This window comes from Procambarus clarkii, chromosome 27 (assembly GCF_040958095.1).
Source record: "Procambarus clarkii isolate CNS0578487 chromosome 27, FALCON_Pclarkii_2.0, whole genome shotgun sequence".
NCBI lineage: Eukaryota > Metazoa > Arthropoda > Malacostraca > Decapoda > Cambaridae > Procambarus > Procambarus clarkii.
The window spans coordinates 28147573-28173192 of record NC_091176.1 but is presented as its reverse complement, the minus strand read 5'-3'; the positions used below and the strand labels follow the sequence as shown (position 1 = coordinate 28173192).

The following is a 25620-nucleotide window of genomic DNA, read 5'->3' as shown; positions in this document are numbered from 1 at the left end:
CCATCTTATATTCTTTGAAACCAATGACAAATAACTGGAAGACATCCTTCGGAAATGACACATGTATTTGGTGACTCCATAAGGCTCATGAAGTAGCTCTGTATGCATCACAAAATTAATATAAATCATAAATCAAATACCTTTATAATTTTAAATTGTTCTGTATATTAGTATTATCAAGAAGCATACATATTATAAGTTAAAATGACCAAATATATTGGTTTAAATGCCAATTGAACTTAATAAAATGTGGAGCGAGTCTACCTCTAGTTGTTTAGGCTGTGACGTCATGCTCATATGAAAGATTGTGACCAGCCTGTCCTCGTAGCTCTCCAGGATGTCGGTCACTGCTGAAACTCTGGGCCTACCGCTCAAGAAAGCCTCTGACATTGACATTTTGAAGCCTCTGAAGAATCTAATAACGTCACGCTACCAGACGGCGGAGCAGGAGAGTTACATAGGTGCCATTAATGAGCTTGCGAAGCTGAGGACATTGGCTGTGTGCAGGACGTTGGATCACCATGAATCATCCCTGGACACACTCTACAGGTTAGGGGGACAAAGCAACTCTCCACTCACTTGGGCCGTCTTGTGTAGCGCTATGTGTTATATGGAATTTATAATTGTTTGGGGGCATGGCATCTTAATATGTCAGTATAGCAATAGATAGTTTTGTAAGGGCTTTGGTCAAATTGTTATATATTGTACTGTAGAGGTGCATCCTCACTAGGGTTAATATAGCTCCTGCCCGAGGCGATTTAAGATTACTTAAAGACAGAGAAGCCCGCCTTGAGTCTGAAGTCTTTGTGGGTCTTGTAAGTAGCTGCACTAAGCCCCTGAAGTAGTTAATTAAGTGGAGGGGTGGATGACTGGTAAGGTCCAGAGATAATGGCAAGAAGAATGTCCCGACAACTGCCTGGTGTACAAACAAATTGTACTCGCCTAGTTGTGCTTGTGGGGGTTGAGCTTTGATTCTTTGGTCCCACCTCTATCAATCGTCAATCTACTAGTATACAGGTTCCCGAGCTTCTTGAGCTCTTATCATATCTACATTTGAAACTGTGTATGGAGTCAGCCTCCACCACATCACTTCCTAGTTCATTCCATTTACTAACTACTAACACTGTAAAAGTTCTTTCTAATGTAATTGTAGTCTCTCGGAGGTGTGGTTGTCTTTTGCTGTCTTGCTCCTGTGCCGTGCAGCTCCCTTGTGCACTACCTCCTCCAGTCAGCACTTGGAATGGCTTGTTAGGGAAAAACACTCCTGCTGGTGGGTATTTTGAATGTGGGCTCCTCTACATTAGTTGCTGTAAGAGGCAAAAATCTCTTTCTGGTCAAGTCCCCAAGGAGATGGTTCCATGGAATAGGTTTGTAGTAATTGTAGCATTCGTAGTGATAATCCCTGTGCATGGTATTTTTTTTATTGGTCCAGCTCTTATTTCAAAGCCTTATTGCAAAAAAAAAAAAAAAAAAGATGGTGTGTGGAAGAGAAGGTTCATTGTTTTATTAAGAGTACAGTACACATAATGAATTTAGTTAACTTGTTGCACTTTCCAGCAAACTCATCATGCATTGTTATACAAGTACAGTATATTGTACAACAAAATGGTCAAAGTATCAAGTATTCCAACATAATCTAACGATCACATGGGAATGTGTGTAGCTCTTGTGTATTATTTTAAATGTTAAATTTTGGTTATTATGACCGTTTTGTTTTAAATACATAACATGTACTGTACAGGTATTGAGTTTGTGTGATGACTTGAAATACAGACTTGACTCGGTTTCTTCACAATTCTTGTGTTATGGATGGTTTAGCATGGTTCACATTTACAGAATTTCTGTGATTGCTTTGGTTTCTTATGATTTATAATATAAGAGATTTGTGGTGAATACTTTAACCACCGCAATGTGTTCCATTGGGATCAGCAATGGAAGCTTTTGTAATACCACAATTTGTAGATCTGCTGTAAGCACTAGTAAATAAATTTAGGGCCCGGAATGTATCGAACATTGCCACAGGCCTAAATTTATAATGTTAAAGGTCTATGTATGCTGAGAAAAGGACAATAAAGTTTAACCTATCTAGATGTACATAAAGTGTTACAAATTCATTGTCGAAAATAAAAGTGCCGCACCAAATAGGGCTGCCAGTGTATTAGAAATGTAGCTTAGATCTGATTATGCTATCCTTCCCCACCTCCTTATGAATTTTTAAATCTCAAGATGCAGGTAATTCACTGGATAATAGTTTATTTTAGTTATTATTGCCTAGTTTAAAAATTTAATTATGGTCATAATACAGTACATGTGTGAATATAATAATAAAATTAATGTAAACACATGAAAAAAATATTTTAATTAGTGTCTACTTGGTTTAACTATTGCATAACTACTTAGTATAAACTACTTGGTCTGTGTGATGAGGTTATCGTGTATCGGTAGCATTAGTGTTATCAAATCACAATTTGGTGTTTCTTATCCGTGTTTTAAATACTTCTGGACGTTATCAGATGGATTAGCGTAAAGTAGTGGGTTGCAATACTCTTTCTTTGAGCTATGTCAGAAACAGATTAACCGGCAATATAGGTGCTACTTTCCCTACTTGGCGAGTCGGCAAAATTGTTACCCATGAGCCATCTGACTTGAAGTCCTCGCTCCCCTTCACCTGGATCCCCTAGTGCATATGAAAAAAAGCTGTTTTTTCTTTTCTTTTTTTTTACATTTTTACATACAAATGCATCATTTTACAAGAACACATTTACACAAATTATAAAAATATATATCACATTCGTGTGATTTTCTGTGTGTACCTGAAATTAGCATGTATGGTGTTGAACCACTTTGCCTTCACCAAAATGCTTGGAGGGAGGGGAAGGGGGCATATGTAAAACTTGGACTGGCTTCAGGAGGGGCCTCCAGACTTCTTGTGATTTCTGTAGAAATCTGGTTGACTTTCAACAATTCAGTGGTGGGACAGTGGTAGAGTATGCGGCTGGCAATGTTTTGATCGTGGGTTCGCGTCCCCTCGGAGCTCCAGTGAATTTTTCTATTACATTGTTTATAAACGTACTGGTGTAACTTAAGAAAGCTAGTTATTATGCAAATATTTTATTAATTTTGGTCTTGTTATTTTTGAACAACTTCAGTGCATAATGGTCATAATGCTCATGGTTTAATTTTATATTTTATTTCCATAATTATATTAAAAAAATGCTATACAAAAGTTAGTAGCTGCAGCATAGTGAGCATTGATTGCTTGGAAGAGAATGAGGAATGTGTGCATGCATCTTCATTTCATGTATACATTGGTATTTGCATGCAACTAAGCAGACGTTTAAGCTGGTATTATGAATACAATCACTGTGTGGCATGTTACCATTCATACAATTAATGATGCCGAATCCAAAGTGGCAAGAATAATATGAGCAGATTGAAAACTATGTACTGTATTGTATTTTCCTAACATGCTGTATGTATTTGATTATTGCATTTGAGTACTGTATTTGATATTGAGCAATGTTTCTAAGATGTTGAAAACAGGATGTTGAAGTGAAATTTAAAATTACAGCAGAGTTTTCTATCTTGATTTTGTTTTGATAGGTATTATGACCAAATTGTTGCCCTGGAGTCCAAGATTCCTGCAGCAGAGATTCAGATACCATTCAAGTGGAAAGATGCATTTGACAGAGGCTCCATTTTTGGTGGTCGTATAAGCCTAAGTATGTTCTTTATTTTTTTGCATGTGAAGCTTGAATTTTTTTTTATTCTTTTAAGTTTTGCTTGCAAATTAAATTGTTTAATGTAATGCATGAAAGTGTCTTTTTTGACTCATTTTAAAAGACTTTTAATATGCTGTAATATTTTTTTTTTTTTTTTTTTTTTAAGATTAAAACATCATGAGCCAATAATACTATAGTAGGTTTTGATGTAATACTGTATAATATCTAAAGGCATACAATGTTTTCTTACAAATTTTCTTTTCTTCAAAGCTGTGGCATCATTATCCTATGAGAAGGTGTGTGTTCTGTACAACATTGCTGCCCTTCAAAGTCAGGTAGCTGCAGCACAGAACTCTGATTCTGATGAGGCTCTCAAATTGGCTGCCAAACTCTTTCAGGTATGATATTTTTACATGTCATGAATGACCTAGGGTTGTAGTTATTGAGTTGCTTATCCTGTAAAGTTGATTTATTTTTACCTCCACTTGCTAAGAATTAACTTCTCATTTTAATAATTATTTGTCAAACGATTGGCATTTATTTGGAGGCTACCTCCTGGGTGTGAGAAATTTGTTGAATTTTAACAAATAATCAAGGTTTGAACTTGTGTATACTTGCTACTCTCGAATCATATGGGTTTCACCCTCTCTGAGTGTTTACTAACTTTTTTACTGGGAAAGTCCAAAAATAAACATAAATTTACATGGTTAGGGAGGATCTTACTATACGTGCAGTACTCAAATAATTTATTAACAAATCTCAAAATTAGCTTTCTTGGTAAGGAGCTTCAATATTGTTCATTCATTATTTCTACTTAACCTAATCTAACACAACACTTAAATTGCTACTGTACATGAGCTTGATATTATGAATTTTGCTTACTTGTTATAGGGGGTATAGAGTATTAATGAGAAGGGCCAACAGCTAGAATCAAGATGTATAAAAAATAGTGGAGTAGATAGGCCTGGCCCCCCAAGGAACATAGATTCCTGTTAATGTTTCAAGGTTTTAGAAACAGATCTGCTGTCAAGAATACAATAATCTACACCCCTGCAACAGGATTAATGGATACACCTCAAAAACTAACATTTATTAAACCCTGTTAACCCCCCATATACATTACTATAATAACAGTAATTACTTTACCACACTATCTTACATTAACTACCTTGGTCCACATAGACAGGATACAAGATTTACACTTGGGACAAGCTAGGGTAAAGTCTACTTGAAAAGAACTCGAAGGCTTGAAGCAGCCTGGGGTAGTTAAGCCCCATGTGGTACCCTAGTCACAACAAACACTTAGGTATGCCCAAAACACTGGCTTATACTACACAATACTTAATAATTAACACGCATGCCTAGCTAGTAGCACGATACCTTAATACAAATTAACTTGACTGAAAAATACCCCAGCATGGGGTAAGGGAAGAGAGGAGTAGGAAGAGGAGGAAACAGAGCCACACAGGAGAGGTGTTGACTCAACCTCAGTAGTCCAGAGAAGAGAGAAGCAGCCTCTCTATGCTCCCTCACTCTGATCACTGCCAGTCGGATACTTAGCTAATCGTACAGCAGCCATCATTCCAAATTTACTCAGGCCTTCTTTACTAGTTACAGTACTTGCATCATTTCTAAACATAGCTGATAACTAGTTCGATATTTAATAATCAACAAGCCCAGTGTCTTAATGCTCTGTGAGAAACAAGATTCGTCTTACGTCTGGCAAGGAAGATAGGAACAAAAATGCATCGGCAGTTCTATCAATTAATGTATAATAATTATTTAGAGCTCAACTTGACCTCTGGTTTCCAACTAAGGAACCCAGGGTCGTAACACTTGACAAGGTCATTTTCGACTAATAGCAGCTGAGGCTTCACTGGTTTATACACAGCCTCGTCTAACTGTGCAGTCTCTGCAGTGTTCAAAAGTTTTTCTATTACATCTTCTACTAGTGCTTGCGCTCTCATTAGTAGCAATGTATTTCATGTACAGTACTGATCTTTACGTTTCCTTATATAGATGACTGTACTCGCACCCATACCAAAATCCTTGATACAGCAGACTAGCCATTTTTGAAAAATTTCGATCACACACAACTTGCCTTTAGAGGATAGTGTAAATTGCTTTCTCTTAAACCTAATGATTATAAAGAGTATAAATTATTTAAGACTAGTTATATACAACCATAAGGAGATTATGCAGAAATTACAAGTTCTTATTTAAGTGTGGTAGTCTTTGCCTGGACCCTAAAATAAAAAAAAAAATGTATAGAAAATTAAATTTTTTTATTCTTTGGTAAGTGGCAGAATTTGTATAGATCATGGGAAAATTTGACAAAAATCTAGCAGTTATACTTTAATATACAGTATGCATGTACATAATTACATGTAAGAGTGACTAGTCAACCCACCAACTGCACATACTTCCACCTTCAAGGAATGCATTTCCTGTCACTCAAGTCTATATTGTCCATTATTTCCATGTTTATTGGAGAAGACCCTATTGTTATTACAAATGATTAAATTACCACCATTAACATTGAATGAACATTGAAAATCATTCCACATAACTGTCTGGGTATTTGCAGGATGGGAGCAGGTGACATGTTACCTGGGTGCTGATGGCTTTGCAAGTTTAGCAAATAAAGGCCAATATCATTAGACATATCTGATAGCGGGACACTCGACCAAACATATGCAGACTTTGTACAATTTCCACATGTCTCGTCACTCACAGGTGTGTGTGAGATCTGCGTTCACTTGCCCAATACACAGTGGAAAGGTTAAACTAGTATTCTCATGCTTCCCTAAAGTTCTTTCGTATACTCATTAGTCTATCAAACTATTCATTCTACATTCATCTTAGTCTACACTTCATCTTGCAATTTGTCAACATTTTCACTCGATGTATCCATGACATTTACATTCAAAGCTACTTTCCAATTGCCAAAAATGGCTTCTCACATTGTTCAGTTCTATTATTCTATTTGGTGAACTAGGGAGGGTTGAGCCTAGTTTTGGATCTTGTCTGCATGGCATGTGTAGGTTGAACATGTCCACTCAACAACTGAAGCAGAGGATCATTTTCGTCCTCTATTGTATCTTCACTATCATTATGATTTAACTCTGCATGGGGCAAGTGTAACTCCTTAGGGTAAAATGGCTTTAATTTGTTTGCATGCACCAACTTCTGTTCCCTGTTATATATATGAGAAATCAGAACAATCACAGGACCAGTCTTCCGAATCCCTCGTTAAGGTCCTTACTAGCTATCCCGTAAGACTGTTCTGTCCTGACGGGTTACCATTGGATAACAGTAATAGAATTGAATCTCCTTGCAATTTCCCCTGCCTTACAATCACAGTGGATGGTAGTGGAGGTTATAAAAGATTATTTATATGTTGATATACAATTATAATTTCAAAATTTTAAGTTATATAAGAAGGTTGTATATTTTTGTTTTCAGAGTGCAGCTGGAGTTTTAAATTATTTAAAAGGCATTGTCCATTCATCAATACAACAAGAGCCAACTCCAGATCTTCAGCCTGAGACCTTGGCTGCCTTGGCTGACATGTGTGTAGCTCAAGCTCAGGAAGTCATTACTATCAAGGCTATCAAAGGTATTGGTGAATTTCTTCCAAAGAATCAATTTTTCATTTGAAGTCTGTTTTTGTTGTAGTTCCTTTTATTATTCTATACACGAGCGAGTGTATATTGTATATGTAATTGAATATCTATTTTTATACATTCTGGGTTCGGGTATAAATTTAGAAAAATGGACATGACATGAAATTTTGTTTGTCTGACTACAAAAATTTCTTGCCCAACAAAATTGATCTTCCCAAGTAAAGCTCGCTACTTAAATAAAACTATAATGCAAATTCACTATGTAACAATTTTTGTTTCTAGGTAGTGCTATTTTTCGAATGGCATGTCTCCACAGTATGGAACATGGCTATTATTCCTCAACCTTTTTTTTCAACATTTGCCTTGGACAGCTTAGGAGAGATGTCTTGAAGGTTACTCGAAGGCTGCTGACTCCTTGTCTGCAGCTGTGACAAGTTGTCCTCTCATAATTTTGCATATGGTGATCATAGTTTTTTTTTTATTTGGATGCTATTTGGTAGCATGTTTTTGTATTCCACTGATGAGGTGTAATTCTATGTACAACTGGTTGCTTGCACATACAAAGCATTCATGAATGTAGCATATTATATTCAGTAATATTTTATGTATGCATATTTGTAGTGTAGCATATTTTGAGCACGTGCCCGCACTGAAATATGTGTACTCTTTTCAGTTTCCCCACATAAATTTTTGTGTTACATCATTCATTTTGGCATCAAATTGTTCACAGTAGAATTCTCTAAAGGAATATGTGCATATAAAATAAAAATAAACAAGTGCACTACCCACAGCAAACTAGAAAGTCCGCAGTGTGTTACCCATGAGTACGCACCCATCTGCACACCCCACACTAAAATGAGTATACTCTGTTCAGTTTTCTCACCTCAATTTTCATGCTACGTCGTTCATTCTGGTATCAAATGGTTAGCAATCTAAAGCATGTACAGCTTTACTTCATACCTGTTTTGTTTATTTGGATTATAAACCTTGAAAGCTAGACGGCCTCTCCATGACACTGTGCCTTCATCCACACATTTTTCTGAGGAATGAATAATGTTTTGGATTTTTGTGAGATATTCCATGAATGTTTCAACTTTTATTAGTCTTGATTGTCTTTGGGAATGGCATTATTGTTATAAGTATGAAAATACTTTGAAATCAATTCGTATTGGTTTGCAGTCATAAAAGAATTGAAAGAAGGTACATGCCACAATTTACCTGTTTGCCAGTACAGTACATTCTCATCGTTGGCAACTTCATAATGCCAATCAACATTCAGTCCCAAATATCTGGCAAACTCTCTTACTCACTTCATCCCACTTATTGAGTTAGCAGTATTGGACATGCTTTGTGATGCTTAAAAGTTTTTCGTGTGCCATAAATTTCAACAAATCTTGTGTAATAAATAACTAAAAATTGGAGAGGAGTGCTCGGTACTGGTACAGTCAAGTCTGGTGTTCCAGTAAAACTGCCTACAAATGGTGCAGTGTTGTCAGTAGACCAAGCTTCACTAGAACTGGTGCGTGGGGTACGTGCGGTACGAGTTCTAATAGCAGGCCCTGCACGTGTGACTGGCAGTATCGTCAGAATCATCACTCCCCTTGCTTTCAATTTCATCCTCGCCTGCAGTTTCAATCCCCTCACTATTTACATCATTGACACTTTTGTCACTTTCAAGATCAAGGTCAGAAAATTTGTCAACTAAAGCCTTGAATTTTGTTGGTGTGTTTCACTTTTCTGTTCTTTTGGTGAACACTACTTAGCTTCTCCCTCAGATGTGTTTCTTTCACTGCTTTCTTTCTGGAATGACACAGTTCTTGATCACTATCCATCTTGGAGTTAATGTAGAGTGTATAAAGCCAGTAACAAATATAGCTGAGGAAAAATAGCCGGAACAGGTACACGTGTTGGACGTACGGGAAGGCCGCAGCGGTCACAAGGTTTCGGACAATAACAGAGTCTACGGCGGCAGGCAGGGCCTTGATGCCACATAGGCCATAACAGAAAATTGGAAGAAGTTGGTGCAAAGTTTAAAAAAAATCCCCATAATAATCGGATAAAAAATGGAATTTTAACATTTAATTTTGGACACCACATGCGTCCCCGCCGGACATCCGTAGAGTTGTTTGTGGATGTCAACTCCGTCCCTGGAGGACGAAAGTGTTAGTGATTTCCATCCCCACCCCCCTCCCCTCCCAAATATGCTAAGTGTGTAGTGAGTGATAAATAAAATAATTTTTCAGATAATTCTTTTAATATTCTAAATTTTTTCAGACCGAATGAAGGATGTTGTGGTGGCAAAACTCTGCTCACAATGTGAAGAGATGTTTGGAGATGCTCTTAAGCATCTCCAGAGAGAGACTTTGAAGAGTCTTTGGGATCGTGACTGGATACCTCGTGTAGCTGGCAAACAAGCAGGATACCATGCTCTTGCAGAGTATCATCAGAGTAGGGTAAATGTTGTTAACTGTTGTTTATACACATTGCATTTATAGACTAGGCATTGTCAACCAACTGCTGTTTTTAACCCATCTAAGAATTGGTTCACATTTTTCTAGATCTAATCTCCAACCTATATAAATGTGATGATGGAGCCAGTTACAAAATATATCGTGTATACCAAGCAATTATTTTTATTGTAGTAGTCTATAGGGAGTCAAATATATTTCACTCTTCTGTAGCTGATGCATGCCTCTGACACTGTTCTCCTCGTTCTGCCTTCAACCCCTGTCTATTAGCTCACCATGAACAGTGACCTCACACAGTCCATTACATCTACTGCTTCCACCTTCTCTGCCATGGCCTTCCAGCCAAAAATGAAAGCCTGATCCCTACCCCCTCTTTATCTTCCTGAAGGGCAAGGCTTGATCCTTGACCTGGCAATCTCCCTGATGAGTTAGAACGTAAGAGTAAAAGGTTTGTGTGTTAGAGCCTACATGAGATACATAGCTATTATGTACATCTCCCTAATGGAGATCTCTAGAGAAGGAGTAAGGTGTCGGTTCTATAGAATTCTTGTTTACCAGTGAGATCAAGAGATGTATTTTGGGGGGATACTCAATCCACCCAAGAAGTTAAAGGTTGGACAAGTCCCTTGGCTCCTGGGCCAGATTCCTTGAATTGTTTGTTTATACCATTAGCAAAGATGCTCAATATAATTAAATATCATGGAAATTGCATTGAAATATGAGTAAACACATCAGCACAGGAGAAGATCACTTGTATGGATGTACCCATTGATAGTATTGCTGGGCCAGCCACAAAATGCTACATACATTATTCAACAATAGAACAAGTCTATTCCCAGAGGGAATGGACTCGTTCCTCTCAATGTTTGCTGATGATGCAAAAATGACAAGGAGGATTAAAACGGAGGAAGATAATATGAGGCTACAAGATGATCTAGATAAGCTGAGTGAATGGTCCAACAAATGGCTGCTACAGTTCAACCCAAGCAAATTAAGGTAATGGAACTAGGCAGTGAAAACAGGAGGCCAGAAACAGGATACTGAATGGGAGGTGAAGTCCTCCATGAAATGGACAGAGAGAAAGATCTAGGAGTTGATATCACACCAAACCTGTCTCCAGAAGCCCACAGAAAAAGAATAACATCGGTGGCATATGTGAGGCTGGCTAACATCAGAACTGCCTTCAGGAACCTGTGCAAGGAATCATTTAGAACTTTATATACCGCATATGTAAGACCAATCCTGGAGTACACGGCCCCAGCATGGAGCCCGTACCTTGTCAAGAACAAGACAAAGCTGGAAAAAGTTCAAAGGTATGCCACTAGGCTAGTCCCAGAACTAGGAGGCATGAGTTATGAGGAAAGGCTGCATGAAATGAATCTAATGTCGCTGGAAGATAGGAGAGCTCGGGGAGACATAATCACTACCTACAAAATTCTCAGAGGAATCAACAGGGTAAACAAAGATAGATTGTTTAACACGGGGGGTACTCGAACAAGGGGACACAGGTGGAAACTGAGTACCCAAATGAGCCACAGGGACTTTAGAAAGAATTTTTTCAGTGTCAGAGTAGTTAACAGATGGAATGCATTAGGCAATGATGTGGTGGAGGTAGACTCCATACACAGTTTCAAATGTAGATATGATGGAGCCCAGTAGGCTCCATCAGGAATCTGTACACCAGTTGATTGACAGTTGAGAGGCAGGACCAAAGAGCCAGAGCTCAACCCCTGCAAGCATAACTAGGTGAGTATATTAGCAGTATGGTACCATCTATGCTATAGTACAAGTTCAGTGAAATATTTATATACAGTATACAAATATCTGCTAACATGATTGCAAGAATTTAAAAAATTGTGAAATTATTAGTTTATATTTTAAAGTATATTGTGCCAATCTGATCTGTACAGGGAATCTGTTTAAAATTGCCTATTGTCATTTGGATGTAATCATTTGAAATAAATAAATAAATAAATTTAAATAAATAAATTTATATAAATTTAAATAAATAAATTTATATAAATTTAAATAAATAAATTTATATAAATTTAAATAAATAAATTTAAATAAATTTAAATAAATAAATAAATAAATTTAAATAAATAAATAAATTTAAATAAATAAATTTAAATAAATAAATACATTTAAATAAATAAATAAATATAAATAAATAAATTTAAATATTAAATTTATAATTTATAATTATAAATTTAAATAAATAAATAAATTTAAATAAATAAATTAATTTAAATAAATAAATAAATTTAAATAAATAAATAAATTTAAATAAATAAATAAATTTAAATAAATAAATAAATTTAAATAAATATATAAATAAATTTAAATATATAAATAAATTTAAATATATAAATAAATTTAAATATATATATATATATATATATTTAAATTTATTTATATATTTATTTAAATTTATTTATTTAAATTTATTTATTTAAATTTATTTATTTATTTAAATTTATTTATTTAAATTTATTTATTTAAATTTATTTATTTATTTATTTAAATTTATTTATTTATTTAAATTTATTTCTTTATTTATTTAAATTTATTTATTTATTTATTTAAATTTATTTATTTATTTATTTAAATTTATTTATTTATTTATTTAAATTTATTTATTTATTTAAATTTATTTATTTATTTATTTAAATTTATTTATTTATTTATTTAAATTTATTTATTTATTTATTTAAATTTATTTATTTATTTATTTAAATTTATTTATTTATTTATTTAAATTTATTTATTTATTTATTTAAATTTATTTATTTATTTATTTAAATTTATTTATTTATTTATTTAAATTTATTTATTTATTTATTTAAATTTATTTATTTATTTATTTAAATTTATTTATTTATTTATTTAAATTTATTTATTTATTTATTTAAATTTATTTATTTATTTATTTAAATTTATTTATTTATTTATTTAAATTTATTTATTTATTTATTTAAATTTATTTATTTATTTATTTAAATTTATTTATTTATTTAAATTTATTTAAATTTATTTATATATTTATCTAAATTTATTTATATATTTATCTAAATTTATATATATATATATATATATATATATATATATATATATATATATATATATATATATATATATATATATATATATATATATATATGTGTATATCACGAAAATAAACACGTGATTAAGAATGTGACAATGTCAGACCACGAAGGAAAAATGAAACAGGAAATTTCCTTAAGTACTTTCGTATATTAAAGATGTCTGAAGATGTATTTAATATACGAAAGTACTTAAGGAAATTTCCTGTTTCATTTTTCCTTCGTGGTCTGACATTGTCATATATATATATATATATATAAATTTAAATAAATAAATTTTAACAATTTATTTATTTAAATATATATAAATAAATATATATATATATTAATAATTAATTAATTTATGGCATTTATATTGTTAAAACATGGTTTGATTCCTTAAACCGTTTTGGATTTTCTTTCACAAATCATGATTAATTGAATAGTTATTAGTTTTATAAAATTACAGTTGTCTGGTAGATAAATGCAAGTGCACAAGTATTACAATGGTTTCTGTTATTAATAATTTTCTTTAATCCAGGTCTGTAACAGCAATAAGACTGTAGGAGAAGAGATTGCTCGCTTGAGGCATGCTGTTGAATTATTTAAGACTGCGCAGACACGCTCTGGAGATGCTACTCTGTTTGAAGTCCATCTTGGTAGAGCTCAGCGTTCCCTTGACGAAGCTGTAAAGGACAATGATTTCATTTATCATGAGAGAATCCCAGATGTAAGATACTGTGTGTATATATATATAATATATATATATATATATATATATATATATATATATATATATATATATATATATATATATATGCTTGCTTAATAATTAGCATGTCATATTTACAATCAAAAATTGCCATGTTCATTGATTGTTATAATTATTTGTCATTAGTTGCTAGATAGTTATTACTAGTTGCAAGCTAGTTATTACTAGCAAGCCACTACTTACTATTAACTAACCTACTATTATAGCAAACAATATTATACCAGGAAATCTATTGGGACATAACCAACCACAGATTAGAGAACTGCTTAGATTCTGTGACATATTTTCATTCAACCAGCAGATACCAGAGTCGACGAGAAATGAAAATATTCTAGATCTGGTCTTTACAAACAATGATGACATAGTCAGGGACATTACAATATCAGATACCACATACTCGGATCACAGTCTCATTGAAGTCCAAACGACCATCAATACTCAGAATAGACCATTTATATTCTGATAGCACAGACATAATTGCGTGTAAAACCCCTCTCGTTGATTAAGCGAGAGGGGTTATTCAGTAAATTCAATTTTAATAATAAAACGATAGACGGAGAAAATAAACTGGGAACATACAAACATTCCATGGGAAATTGTTCTAAGTAATGCAAATCCTACAGAAGGAATTGAAAAACTGACTTTGGAAGAGTATTAAGTCTGTCTGAAACATGTTCCTTTGAGGAAAGCTAGAAAAAGGTCCCAACGTAGAAAGAGAACACAGATGACTATAAAAGAACGAAAAAAATAACGGAAATGCTTGAGCAGACACGACTTTCCCATCAAAGAAGGAAGAATTTAAATAGGGAAATTGAGGAAATCGAGTGGAAATTGGAACGCTCATATCGGACTGAAGAAAGACAGTTAGAACAGAAAGCAATTCAGGAAATAAAGAAAAATCCAAAATACTTCTTCACATATCCAAAATCAAAAGCAAAATCCCCTGCCAGTATTGGACCTATTCGTATGAGTGAAGGTTCATACACGGAGGATGATAAAGAAATTAGTGAAATCCTAAAAAAGCAGTATGAGGACATGTTTAGCACTCCAATAAACACGAAAGTGGAAGATCCAGACAATTTCCTTATGCGTGATATCCAAACCCCTGTAAATACAACTGATCAAATCAAGTTGTAAATACAACTACAAATTTAGTACACAAGCGTACTAGATTTTGAAAGAGAAATTGAAAACATGCCCATGCACTCGGCTCCGGGTCCAGATTCATGGAATTCAATATTTATAAAGAAATGCAAGCTGCCAGTAGTGTAGACACTTGGTATAGTGTGGAGGAAGAGCTTGGACATGGAGATACCAGATGTACTTAAAGTAGAAGACATAGCCCCTCTACACAAGGGAGGGAGCAAAGCATTGGCAAAGAATTATAGACCAGTTGCACTAATGTCCCACATAATAAAAGTATTTGTGAGTGTGATTAGGAGTCAGGTCACCAATTTCATGAAGACCAATGGCCTTCACAACCCAGGCCAACATGGATTTTGAGTGGGAAGATCGTGCCTCTCACAGCTACTTGATCACTTCAACAAAGTCACCGAGTCATTAGAAGAAAAACTGAATGCTGATGTGGTATACACGGACCTCACAAAGGCTTTTGATAAATGTGACCATGGAGTGATAGCACACAAAATGAGGTCGATGGGAATAACTGGTAAAGTAGGACGCTGGATACTTCGTTTTCTGTCAAACAGAACACAACTAATAACAGTAAATCATATAAAATCGAGTCCAAGCGCAGTTAAAAGCTCTGTACCTCAGGGTACAGTCCTTTCACCACTGCTTTTCCTTATTCTTGTATCAGATAAACAAAAATACTAGTCACAGCTTCATATCATCCTTTGCAGATGACAAAAAATCAGCATGAAAATTACCTCGGCTGAAGACATTGAAAAACTTCAAACAGATGTTTATAGACAGAAATAAAGTTTTCGACTGGGCAACAGAAAACATGATGTTTAACAGTGATAAATTCCAGGTACTCGGGTATGGTAAAAATGAAGACCTTAAACATAATACAGGGTACAAAAAACAATCAAATGTGCCCATAGTAGGAAAGCAACATGTAAAGGATTTCAGAATAATGATGTCTGACGACCTAACGTTTAGGGAGCATAACCTAGCAAATATTGCGTCGGCCAGAAAAATGATGGGATGGATTACGAGAACTTTCAAATCCAGGGATCCCATCACAATGGTTGCACTATACCAATCACTTGTGCTTTCCCATGAGTACTGCTCAGTACTTGCTTTCCCCTTCAGAGCAGAAGAGATTGCTGAAATAGAGGGAATACAGAGAACATATACGGCGTATATAGACGGAATAAAGCACCTAAATTGTTTGGTTGGATCGTCTCAAAGCTCTCCAAATGTCCTCCACTAGAAAGAAAACAAGAGGGAGAAAGAGAGATCAAATAATATACACATGGAAGATACTAGAGGGTCACGTACCGAATCTACACAGTAAAATAACAACATACTGGAGTGAACGATATGGAAGAAAATGCAGAATAGAACCAGTGAAGAGCAGGGTGCCATAGGCACAATCGGAGAACACTGTATAAACATCAGAGGTCCATGGTTGTTCAACATCCTCCCACTGAGCATAAGAAATATTGCCTGAACTACCGTGGACATCTTCAAAAGAAAACGATCACTTTCTTCAAGGGGTGCTGGACCAACCGGGCTGTGGTATATATGTGGGCCTGCGGGCCGCTGCAAACACTGGTGGCCTGGTGGACCAAACTCACAAGTCAAGCCTGGCCTCGGGCCGTGCTTGGGGAGTAGAACTCCCAGAACCCCATCAACCAGGTATCAACTAGTCATACTAGTTGCCTTGCTTTAAATAAATTCTTCACTATCTTGAATATTTTCTATGTATATTCAATACTACATGCCACAAAAGAAATTTAAAATGTCTTTGATTTGAAGAGTGGATTATAAAAATTTTCAATCTAATTATGACTTGCCCATATGTAAATGGAGTGAGCAAGAAATATAAAGCTTGGCTTGCTGGCAGGAAGTATTGAATAATTACATGTAAAGGAATATTTTAACTTTAATACATTCGCTTAAAATACTTCATACAATGTTCCTTAGTAGTTCAGACTTAATTTGGCTAGATCTGTTCTGAAAAATCACATGAATGATAAAATGCATCTTTCCACAATATACAGTAGGCAGACGAGTCACAATAACGTGGCTGAAGATATGATGACCAAACCACACATCAGAAGATGGAGAAATAAGTTTGTCCGTCCTGGACCATTATCTGGACCGTATGCCTTGCATACGACTTTATTATGGTCCTGGACGGACCAAAATGCCGTTGCTTCTCCATCTTCTGATGTGTGGTTTGGTTATCATACAATAGGCATTTTGAATACTGTATTGAAAAAAAAGGGTTTATCCATTCTTTTTGGGTCTATTCCCCTCTTCCTGTGGCAAAGGGAAGAGATTTAGATGTTTAAAGATGCTTAGATTGACCTAACAATGGCAGAGTGCTGTGGCTGCCTGCCTAATGCTGTGAACGTCATAAACAGCATTGTGTTCATTGATATCTGAACATCATGTTTATAGCAAAATATATAGCGGTTAAATACATATTTTGAAATTTTTAAGCGATGCTGTGGTCACAAGTTGAACAGTCGCGCTGTTAGCTCTTGCTGCATGCTCATTTAATACCGAAGCCTTTACACACACAAATAGTGCCCATGATTTTTTTTTTCAATGGCGTTTGTTTACTGGAGTCCTGAGGAAACTGATGTGAACCCTTATATAGCCACGGGACAATTAAATCTTGCGCAATACTGTAAAACGTATATACTGTACATGATTTGTGCTCTAAGGGTTAATGATGCAATCGTTAATAAATTACATATGAATGTGTTAATTTTTTGTAATTTTTTTTTTTTTTTTTTTTGGAATGCATCATATTTATTCTGGTAAGATCTTGATAAAATAGCTAATGGTCTGGTTTAACATGCAAATCACAAGGAAAACATTCTATCTTAGAACTGGAAATCCGTTATTTCTTTTATTATTATTAACATTATTCTGTACTGTCTTAAAATATGCCATTTGTTTTTACTTGCATGCATCTACTGTATATATTTCTCTATTCATTTAGGCAGCCTTGAATCAAAAAGATTTTCAGTTAAATTTAATTATGAATATTTATGCTGTTAAATTGTTAGTGTATTTATTGAATAATTTATTGAATTATTTAGAGCTTTTGTATAAGTTTTTATTTTGTTCCAGGTCAAAACACTTCAAGGAATTGGTAAGGCTCCTGTTGCTAAACCAACTCCAGTCCCAGAAAGATTCAGTTCTAGTTTCACAGATCTGTTTGAATCTTTAGTACCAGTTGGAGTTCAGCAAGCTCTTGTAAGTTATGACACACGCAAGCAGGAAATAGTGACAGGAGAAATTGGTAAACTTCGTGAAAGCACACAGCTGTTGAATTCAATCTTGGCATCTCTCAACTTGCCTGCTGCCATTGAAGATGTTGGTGGAGAGAAGGTTCCACAGTCTGTACGTGACAAGTCTGCTGGTGTAGTTGAAGCTGGAGGCTGTGAGGTATAGCATGTTTTTTTTGTTTTGTTTTTCATCTTTTTGTTTTGTCCAGTACTAATACCAACTTATTCCTAGATATTAAGCTTTTAATTAATATTTTGCTTACTCTTGTAATGTCAATCTACTGCTGTTCTGTATTTCAACGAACTATTATAAATTTCTCTTAAATGCTTATTTTTTAATATCCACCTATAAAAATAATTTTTTAATTTCAAATCGTCATGGACAATTTAATACAGTACTGAGACTTTATAATCTATTTAATTTCCTGTGGGCTCTATACGCAAGTTAGATAATAAAATCTATTGTCAGTTTAGAGCTTGCATTGTATAGAATAAAAAGTATCTAAAATTTATTTTTAAAAGTTGCCTTCCTATGCATATTTAAGCATTTTTGAGACAATCTGTATTTTGCACTATTATTACTATATTTGCATATTCCCTTCATATTAATATTTGCAAGTTTATACATTTGAGGTAAAAAAAAAATCAGTATTTGCCTGATGTTTATTGTTTTTCTACCATGCTATGTTTCTGTACACTTGTCTCATTTCCATTGTGGTTCGTTACATTGACGCTGCTGTGCCTCGGCATTAATGTTAACACTGGTCATGTCATTTTGATCTTCAACACTTGTTACTGGCTCCTGCAGTTTGTATTGATAATGTTCATGGCACTTTTGCTCCTCTTACCATGTCTCGCCCCCACTAAGCTATTTAACTTGATATAATGTTTTAATATAAACCTGCATTTTTTCCAATCTTGATACACTGGCATGAGGATAAGTAAACAGTTTTATACCAGATACGAAAAGTGAGACTATTAAATTAGTATAATTAAAATATTTATGCTGCAGCTGAAGCATTTAACTTCGTATAGTTAGTGACAAAAATAAGTTAATTTCCTAGATGTTGAAAGATAACTAATAAGGTTTTAATAAGGCTATCTTGTGTTCCTTCCTTTTATGCGAGTTTTACAGCAATAAATATTTTGGCCAGTTTCTCTTGACCCCGTCTGTACATGTAGTACTTTATTCACTACTTTACTGTGTTTTTATCAAGGCAATGTGTGTGTATTTTTTCATACTGTAAGCCAGTAATTCCTTAAATGCTGTATTTTATTAAAAATTGTAGAGCTTTATTAATAAATGATTTAAAGGCTACTTAGTGAGGATATAGCGCATCATCTATCTAAGGTGGTAGAAATGCTGATGTACCTACAACAATCCTCTGGGAACTTCCATGAATGTTGCTGTGATGAAAAATCTTGGACAGTTCTGTTAGAGCAAATTACCTCCCCTGTTCTACCAATTTTATTGATACTGACAAAATGCAAGTTTCAATCTTTTTTTTTTTTTCCTCCAGGCTCTTAACAAAATGATCACAGACCTGCCTGATCTTTTGACTCGTAATAGAGAACTTCTTGAGGAATGCGAAAGGCAGCTTAAAGAAGAGAGTGATTCTGACGCTCAATTGCGATCCCAGTTCAAGGAACGATGGTCACGGACACCATCTGACAAGCTTACTGGAACATTCCAAGCTAATGCACAGAAATATAGGTATATGACCTGATTATTTTTTGCATTATTACTATCTGGAAATGTGAAACTGAGCAATGAGTTTGAAACTGAGGGGGGGGGGGGCTGGGGGGCCTTGCTACCTTGAAGGGGTCAGAGTACAGTCAGTACTTGTTTACCTATGATACTACTAAATTTTGAATTTCATGTCTATAACATTCCCTTTTTACCCATCCATTAATCTCTCTTGCATTTGTATCATTTGCTATAATAAGGTTTTAAAAATTTGATGTCTATATTTTTGGTTATTTAGAAAGTATTCACAATTTTATATTGGGTCCAAAAGAATATGGTCCAAATGTTGAGAGTTGCCACTGTAATGCTCCAGCCAAATTCTGACACTTCTAGTAAGTGATGAACAAAAACAGTTTTGTGGTCAACTTTTATTACAGTGTATAATTGTGTGCTCTTCTGATGAGCACATTGTTTTGTGCACTTTTAAATGTACTTGTTAACCTTGTGCAATATACAGAAAGGTTATTGAAACTGCGGTTGCTGCCGATAGTACTATCCGTGAAAAGTACGATGCCCACAAAGAAGGCATGGAGCTCTTGTCAAGTGGGCCAGAAAATTTGGCCGCATCCTTGCCTACTGCTGGAGCAAGCACCAATGGCAGCAACCCAGCTATTCAGAAGCTCAAACAACTTATGGAAGATGTCGAAACTCTGAAAGTAAGTTCCATGTTGCATTACAATACTGTTACATGTTTAGTGTTTTACTGCTGGTTTTTTATCTATTTGAATACTGTATGGGAATTAAAACTAGCAGGTATTTTTTTTAACATATCAACTGGCATGACTATGCACTTCGATTTTTTTTTTTTTTTTTTTTTTTTTTTTTTTTTTTTTTTTAAAGCAAAATCACAAATGTCTTCAAAGAATTAAATAGTTTAACAGCAGAGGAAACACTTCATAACCTGACTGCTCTGCTCCATGTGGTAAAACATATCATGTGGAGTATGCTGCAGTTCATGCACTTAAAATAATGAAGTCCCTTGTACTTTAAGGCTCAGGAGTTTAACAGTGTTTTTGAAATTATATTTAGAAGAATAAGAAGAAGATTGGTATGTTGTACGAGTCAGTGAGTGTAAGGCAGTAATGATATTTTTGTGACGCGTGCATGAGGTGATATGGATCAAGACAACTATGGGATCAGTTTGGGTAAATGTTTCATGTGGATTATCAATGACAATGCACAAGAAGTGCTTTACACCTGATTGTATGAAGTGGTGGGGTCCTGCTGTAGATTTACTGCTAGCTTGTCGCAGTGTTTTTTTTAATGTGATGCCTGATGTAGTTTGGAAAATGTGGTGAACAGATTGCATCTTTTTATGTTCTTATTTGTCCTGTTATTTCTTCTAGGCTGCTATATCCTGACCCCTCTTTGAAAGTAAAAAAAAAATATATTTAATAAAAATGTAATTGCCATTATGTTCTTTAGGCTGAAAGAGACGTTATAGAGTGTGAATTAAAGAGTGCCACAATAGACATGAAGGATGTCTTCCTTAATGCTCTTTCTCAAGATGGAACTATTAATGAACCAGCCATTTCAACCGAGAGTTTGGGACGTGTGTTTGGGCCCCTACAGAAGCAGGTATGATGCTATAAATGTTATTTTCATCTTAAAATGAATATGGTACTATACTATGCAGTATGTCATTCAGGATAATTAGAGAAAGTAGTGCATGTTTTGGTTGGCAAACATTTGGCAGAGGAGTATTGACACTGGCACTAGAACTCTTTTTGAATATTAAAATGCAAAGGAAGGAAATCATAGCATTTGCCAGTAAAAGGAAAAGTAGTCGCAGTTGAAGAGGTAACAAAAACATTTCAGTAACGTAAATACAACCAGCTGGACACTGGCTGTGTGTAGTTTATGCAGCTTCTTGGGTAGTGACAGTATGATGTGAAAGGCTTAGTATTGTACTGCGTGTTTCATCCATATTCTGGTCTTCTTAACCACTGGGTTAAGACCAGCCTGTGCTCCAAAAAGGCAAGCAAAACAGTGACATTTATGCAGTACATTACAAATATTTTTTATAACTGTTACCTAAATCATTGTTTGTGTATTGTGAATATAAATATTCATAAATTTATTTTGGGCTTGAGCTGTCGTAAGGTAAATATTGTTCTTCTGACAATATTTCCCCGTGTTGATATATCCCACCTGCACAGTCATTCCACCAAAGATCAAAGGTGCTTTATCACTTGTTACAATTTCCAATGTTATTTGCACACGAACATGCAAAGTCGTGCATTTATGTAAGATAAAATAATGTGAATAGTTTATGTAAAAACATAGGGAAATGCAGCAGAGGTGAGGCTAACAAGAGTCATTTTGAGAGGGGGGTGAAAGGGAATATGACTCCCAGTCATGTATACTTTCTCCACATCATTGTATTATTTCATATTACACTTGATTTGTGATGAAATAATTTGGGTATATTTGGTTAGATTAGGTATATTTATTGTGTGTTTAAAGTAAGTGCCAGCTGCAGTGTGAGACTAATTTTTCTCCAAGCCAGTGAAGGGGATTTCTCTACATTGACCTACTAACAAAACAGTACAGTAAAACACTAAGTGCATGTTGTTGTCCAAGGATAACAACATGCACGTAGTTCCTGTTGTCCTGTTAAAGTACAGGCAACTTCTGCCCATATTTTACCACCCTATAGTCATTACACATAGTTTAATAGAAATACACTAACCTTAAATGTTTCTTAAGCTCTTCATGTGGTTGAACTGTATTCAGTATTTTTCTTGCTAAAAATAAACATTTGGCAATTAGCTTGTTTGATAAAGTTATTAGAATGCTTTTATGTAACACATGATTTGTCAATTCACCCATATTGAGTAATTCATTCTGTTAAGGGAATGTAATGTAGGGAATTTAAGTACTAATTCCATTATTAATTTATCCTTCATGAATCACAGGTGAAAGAAAGTGTGGAGCGTCAAGAAGGTTTGGTTAAAAACATTCAGGAAGCTCATGCCGATTTCTGCAAAGCTGCCACAGGTGTTGGAGGAGAACGTGAAGCAATGCTCATGAAATTAGCTGCTGCGTATGACAACTTCAATGAGTTGAGGAGCAATCTCACTGAAGGCACCAAGTTTTATAATGACCTCACGCAGTTGCTAGTTAACTTCCAGAGTAAAATTAATGACTTCTGTTTTGCACGACGCACAGAAAAGGAAGAATTAATGCGCGATCTGACTCAGGGATTAGCCAATCAAAATGTTGGTTCTGCACCAAATCCTCCAGCACATCACCAAGAGGCTCAAAGTGCACAGAAATCTGCTCCACCACGCCCACCCCCACCTGCTGCCAACCCTTACCAGGGAGCACCTTTGGCTGCTGGCGCACCTTTAGCTCCACCTACACAAACCGGAGCACATCCATCGTATGGTACTCCTCAACCAGGAAATCTGCCTTACCCAGTCACTCCAGCAGGGATGCCTGCTCCACAAGGATACATATACCAGAGTTACCCGGTTTACACACCCATGCCTCAGGGGTATAACCCATATTTTCAGCAGCAGCCTCAGCAGCCAGTTGGCTATCCTGGGGGTTATCCTGCTCCTCCATATCCACAGCAGCCATATACCAATTATCCATTCCCACCTCACCAGCAGCCTCAACAGCAGCCATGGTCACAACCTTAAAAGGTACAATAGTCCACTTTCCATTGCAAATCCATTTTTGTTTACGTGTTGGCATAACTGATGTGTTAATTGCAGTATGAGGTAAACAGCTTGAAGGCATTAAGGCCAGATAGGTTAAGCTTCTTGCAATAATCTGTTTTTTTTTTGCTTTTTACCAACTAGAGGAAAATCTTGCTATTTTTATGCACAAGATCAAAAAAAAAAAAATATTGGTAAGCACACCAGTGTTTGAAATTTATACAGGAAAATTGTATCCCAACTTGCCTATGAAATGCAAATTTCTTTAAAAATTTGAATTTGGGAACTTTTTGGTCACTTTAACATTGATATTAAATTATACATGTACAGGTATGGCTTAGAGGGCACCAGCAATCTGAATTAGATATATAACTATTTAGTGATACTTAACAACCACTTGATAGTAATGTCAGACATTCCATTGCTGATTAAACTGGGATGGAGTTGTGTGGGTCTGAAACCAGATAGTTATTGAAATTACTACAGTATTTAGAAAATTAAACATATTCAGTTACTTCTGTTTAAAGAAATCTAGTGACCAGTATAATATTCAGAGAAAGTGCCTATGGAAAAAAATTATTATATTTTTTTAACTGGATTTATTTGTTAAGCATCTGTGCAAGTTCTGTTTTTTGAAGTTGTGTAGTTAGTCGATGTGAGGCATTGTCTTGTTTCTATAGCCTGCTTATTTGTAGTTTAGTTTTTTTATGCAAGTTTGACTGTTTTGGTATTATTAATGCCGCCACCAAGTATAATGTTGATGTAGTATTTTTAAATTAGAATATTTCTTTTCTTCAATCTATGAACACTTGTTTTGATTTGTTCTCAAAAGGAAAGTTGGTTTTACTCAATCATAAGAATATTGTTTATGAATTATGCAGTGCTGTACTGTGCTTGTACCCATATCAGACAGTTTTAGAATTGTTAAATATATTGGATCTTGCTGCTTGACTGATGCATTTATGCTTTAGCTGAAATTGTCCAGTCAAAAGGGGCAATCTAAGGCTTTGCATATACTTGATCAGTGGTTTGCTTAGTCCATTTCTGCAGTTATTTTTGTTACAGGAAAATTTTAAACGGTTCTTAATATAAATAATGTAGTGTGTTTGTCCTGTATGCATATGTATAGAACCCAAAATATATGAACACAGCCACACGCACACAGTGCTTACATTCACACAAGCACTAAATTGTATGCAATTATAATTTCACCTGTTTACATGTTTGTACATAGATTCTTATAAATACTGGTATACCTAGCAATATATTTACATATGCATATGTAAACCACACAACCTTATTTAGATTGTGGTTGATATGAAACCCATGATAATCATCCACTCTTATAGCATAACATGTTTGATATAATCTTATTTTGCCAGTAAATCTCAGTATATGCTGTTAAGGTTTAATTTTTGTTGGCAGTTATTTGTGCTCTCTCAGTAGCATGTATTTTCATGCTCTAGAAAGAAACACAGTAATGTTTTGTTGTTTATATTTTATTTAAAGCCTAGTTTCCTTGTAGGGCAAAACTTTGTGGTCCCTTGTGACAAAGTGTTATAAGGTCACAATGCCTTAACTGTTTTTCTCTGAAGTGTTGTGGGATGCATGAGCAGTAGTGACCTAATCGATTATGTAAATAGTTATGAAAATGTTTGCTTTTTTCAGTTTGAAGATGTAATCACAAAATATTCTTTTAATTTGCAGTTGATTACTATTTTATATAAATATGGAATACAATAAAAATACAGTATATAACAAATTTTCTTTGGATTAATCTAAAAGTTATAAGCAATGAAAATTTCTTTTTTTTTCTTCTATTATTCAGAGGTTCGATAAGTTTTCACGTACTTCCAATGCCTTGATTATAAATAAATATTTAAAATATTTATGCTTTCCATGCCTTGAACATTGTATAAACTTTTTTAGAAAATTTAAAATACAATTTTCTTCATTTGTCCTACACTAGTCTTTGGTGAATCCAATGCCTTTGACATCACTCATTTTGTTTCTTTGCTCTTGCATTGGCATCCTGAGGGATACTTGACACAAATGTGCTAAATAGTCTTCCTGGCTTGGTGTCGAGCCTGGCCCTAGGTCGGGC

General features: G+C 34.7%; 1 protein-coding gene across 2 annotated transcripts; it reads left to right on the top strand.

Moving 5' to 3' along the window:
• Positions 1–273: 273 nt before the first annotated feature.
• Positions 274–25403, top strand: ALiX (programmed cell death 6-interacting protein-like protein AliX). Of its 2 annotated transcripts, XM_045749073.2 has the most exons (11): positions 274–549; positions 3604–3722; positions 3993–4120; positions 7188–7341; positions 9623–9801; positions 13441–13629; positions 17947–18264; positions 19625–19818; positions 20309–20507; positions 21277–21429; positions 22770–25403. In XM_045749073.2, exons 1-11 carry the CDS (start codon positions 338–340, stop codon positions 23496–23498), a joined length of 2574 nt encoding a protein of 857 aa, XP_045605029.2. In that variant the 5' UTR covers positions 274–337; the 3' UTR covers positions 23499–25403. The 2 variants fall into 2 exon arrangements, with proteins under 2 accessions (XP_045605029.2, XP_045605030.2); XM_045749074.2 differs by lacking the exons at positions 274–549; positions 3604–3722 and adding an exon at positions 6310–6458.
• Positions 25404–25620: the final 217 nt, after the last annotated feature.